This window comes from Aaosphaeria arxii (assembly GCF_010015735.1).
Source record: "Aaosphaeria arxii CBS 175.79 unplaced genomic scaffold BU24scaffold_1, whole genome shotgun sequence".
Taxonomy (NCBI): Eukaryota; Fungi; Ascomycota; class Dothideomycetes; order Pleosporales; genus Aaosphaeria; species Aaosphaeria arxii.
The window spans coordinates 3,813,896-3,817,447 of NW_022983474.1; the positions used below are offsets into that span (position 1 = coordinate 3,813,896).

The window sequence follows — 3,552 nt, forward strand, 5'->3', positions numbered from 1 at the left end:
TATGTCAGAGGGTATCGTGTGTAATTTGATAACAAGGATGATTCTTGAAAGGTCTCTATAATGCTCGATTGCATCGTTATGATTTGGATCTGTAGTGCGCTCTGCGCCATCACTGTCTCTTGCGTTAGATTGCTCCAGTGTCTGCGTTAATCTGCGACTGGTTCGCTGTGGTACTACGTACAGTCCCCGTGTGCGAATTTGTCACCGAATCGACGGAAGCATTGATCATACTCCGCTCGTATCGCTATACTGTACATATGAGCCAGGTCTCCCCTTTTGCCGTCGTCATATGTATCTGCTTGCCACCGTCGGTGACTTTTGTTTCGACGGAATCGAAAGCGCCAGTCGGCATGGGGATGTGGGTCGCCGGATTCAGTCTCCGAACTCGAACTCGATTTTCGTAAGCCTTTTCGGCTGCGGCTTCGTGATTTGCTCCGTTTATGGTTTTTGGGCCCCTCTTTATGCGCGTTGTCGAAGCTATTGATTTTCATCAATAGGCGTTTATATAGATCGTCGATAGAGGAGAATGTGTCGAAGAGAGTGGACAGGAGAGAGTGCACGGTTGCACCACGCTGATGCTCGTTATCCATCTAAATGAACTTGAGTTATGCTTCCTGCAAATTGAAAAGCTTATAGCGTGTTGAAGGTTCCACTCACTGTTTCCATGGTATCAACTTCGTTCCAATCAAATCCCGTATAATCAGGAGATGTGCGACTTTTTAGTCTAGTCTGTTCAAACAAAACCAAGATGAGCTCGAATAATTTAACGTTTCATACAAACGCGTTTATGAAAGTTGTTATAGTTCCGCCAGACTGATGTGATGGTTGATACTGAACAGTCTAGGCAGTCATTATGTTCGCTTTTGAGAAGGACGTGTTCATGACCATCATCCTAGAACTGTACCACGAGGAACCGTGTTGTATCAACAGCCCTAGGTCACGTTAGTAATACAAATGACAGTCTCACGAGGCTTCGGATAATACTATGCTATATTCGCAACAGTCAAGCTTTCTTCGTACATCATGTTTGGCGGGTGGATGAATAGGAGCATACCTAGGTGCACGCATTTGATTCCACCACCCAGCTATGATCAGCAGCGATTTGCAGAATGAAGTGAGGAGGCCTCATATTTATATCATCACAATCGCGAGCGATACTCGTGTGTGGAGTGCCAAGTTTGTCTCACTGTTGTGGCACGTGGCTGGGGTCAGGCAGGTCATGCGTCCCAGGCGTATACTTTGCTCAAGCCACCACTCAAGCGAATATATGTTGTTTCTTATCGAACGACGATGGATTATGAGATTAGGGGTAGAATTAAGAGTAGAACTTGGTAACGAATGTTCTCTGCACTCTTGATAGACATGCATCCCACCATTACCATTTTTATGCTGCTGCCCATTTCTCGACACTGTTACGTACGATCAAGTTCGACCCACCCCTAATAATATCATATTCCTTGTTTACGCGAACTCAACATCGATTTTAAGGTCGAGAATCTGATCGGTCACACAGCCGCAAATGTCTCCAAAATACTCGACATGTGGCAAGAGGATAGGTACAACAAACTTACGGTTCCCCCAAAAATTGGTGCTTCCCTCAAGCATAGACACGTCTGAGGGTTGCACATCTCCCTTGCTAGTTCTTCGATTCTTTTCAATGAAATACTCCGGGGATATATGCACGTATTTGAATAAAGAGGGAGGCAGGCGTGGGACGAGATCTTGACCAAAGGTAATGCGAAAGTTCCCGCCGGGTTGATTCGAAATGAACTGGCTGAGTCTCTCTGGTGCAACCCGTGGAGCACCAAAGGAGTACATTGCGACCGACTTTCCTTCGTTTCGAAGCTGTGCTGCCGCAAGAGTGGCGATGGCACCGCCGAGCGAGTGACCCGTGGTCACAAGCTTGAAGTTGGGATAGGTCGCGGAGACATTGCGTACGGCAGCCATGACACCGGGCCGTGCATCCACCCACGATTGCCAGAATCCGCTATGAGCTGTGCAGCCGGCGCAAAGATCGGTGGCTGTTGGTGCAAAGTTTAGATCTGTTGCGAAGTTCGCGGGCGACAACGAGCCTCGAAAGGAGACGACAACCATCTTGTTCGACTTGTCGACCGCAACAAAGCCGGTGACATCAGTGCCAGGAAAACTGAACCGTCAGGAAAGAGAAAAGAATATATTAAGTGATCACTCACTCTTGAAATTCCGCTAAAGACTTTGTATCCGCTGCTTCTACGAGAGGACAGTTGCCGGCAGGACAAGTTACCTTGTCCCCAATAGTATTGTCGTGATTTTTGAAGCAATAAGCAGCCGCGGAGTATTGGCTCATCAATTTGAACGTGTTGACGAGTGATGCGTCCTTGAGCGGCACTGTTCATGTGTTAGCATGCAAGAAGCTGGACTGATAAAGGGACGTCACAAACCTCCCTTCTTTCCCAGATCCAGCCCGGGAATTTCCTCCAATACGGCCGTGCCATCTATACCAGGAATCTCCCCAAGCTCTTTTTTACCCTTTTCTATGGCGCCCTTGACATAATTAGAGAATTTGTCACCCAACCCAAAGATTGGCAATGCGGCAGCATTTCTGATCAGGAGCCCCGTGCCAGCACATGTAACCAGGTTCAACAGTCTCATCGTGAAGAAGAGCAGCGAATATCACTGTGGATGTATTACTTCAATGACGGATAGTGCAAGTATCGGGTGAGGAACGAGCTCTTTCAAATATAACGACAGACGAAGGTTCGAGCGGAGGCGGTAGCCCAGAGGGGGGATGAACGACGACAACAATAATGAATGTACATTCTAGTGCACCAGATGTTTTGGGTGATCACCCTTTAAGCTACTTGAGAGAAAAGTTGCACAGAGCACTTTGCCTGCAGATGCAGCCCCCAATAGATACTCTTGGCCCTTACCCCAGATCGTGGTAGCCGGGAGTCCGTTCAGGCCGGCAATCATATCTTAAACCGGACATTGTGATAAATGTGTCGCAGGTACAGGCCACAAACCTACTCCGACCGACTACTCGCTCTTCAATACAGTCGTCTATGTGTGAAGTCTGTTGCAAGTAGCAACATGTCTCTATGGATTTCGTCCTTCAAAGGTATCACGGCTGTTGAGTGTTTACGGGCGATCATTGGTCGAAGGTGGGATGTGACGATTGCTTAGCACCGGCGGTAAGGAAGCCACTATGTGGGATTTCGTGCTTGGGTTGGGCAAGGCTGTCAATCCATTACAGTGTACGGAGTGGCGATAGGCTATCTGTCAGGTATAATGTAAAGATGCTCACAAAAGTCAGGGAGTGGATGATGTTGAACGACGCTGAAATGAGATGAAGTAGTCCCATCACAATACTGGGCTCGATATGGTTCAGCGTCACAATTCGTAACCATCCTTTTCGCACAATATCCAAAGCAAACCCGCCATTGTCCCACGATCTGATCTTAGGAAAATAAAACACTTTAAAATAGAATTAGAATAAAATTTCATAAATGATTAACATGGATTATTATGATTTGAACGGAGTATAAAGTATATTATCAATTGGCGCCTGCCCCC

At 47.0% G+C, this 3,552-nt stretch overlaps 2 protein-coding genes across 2 annotated transcripts; both read right to left on the reverse strand.

Moving 5' to 3' along the window:
* BU24DRAFT_470529 (uncharacterized protein) lies at positions 1-709 on the reverse strand. The gene is made up of 2 exons (XM_033532668.1): positions 658-709; positions 1-590 (listed from the first exon to the last, which is right to left on the reverse strand). Exons 1-2 carry the CDS (start codon positions 664-666, stop codon positions 174-176), a joined length of 426 nt encoding a protein of 141 aa, XP_033390075.1. The 5' UTR covers positions 667-709; the 3' UTR covers positions 1-173.
* Positions 710-1,461: 752 nt separating this feature from the next.
* Positions 1,462-2,631, reverse strand: BU24DRAFT_446685 (alpha/beta-hydrolase; the record flags this gene model as incomplete). Its single annotated transcript, XM_033530783.1, has 3 exons — positions 1,462-2,146; positions 2,193-2,367; positions 2,421-2,631. 3 exons carry the CDS (start codon positions 2,629-2,631, stop codon positions 1,462-1,464), a joined length of 1,071 nt encoding a protein of 356 aa, XP_033390076.1.
* Between the last annotated feature and the right edge of the window lie 921 nt (positions 2,632-3,552).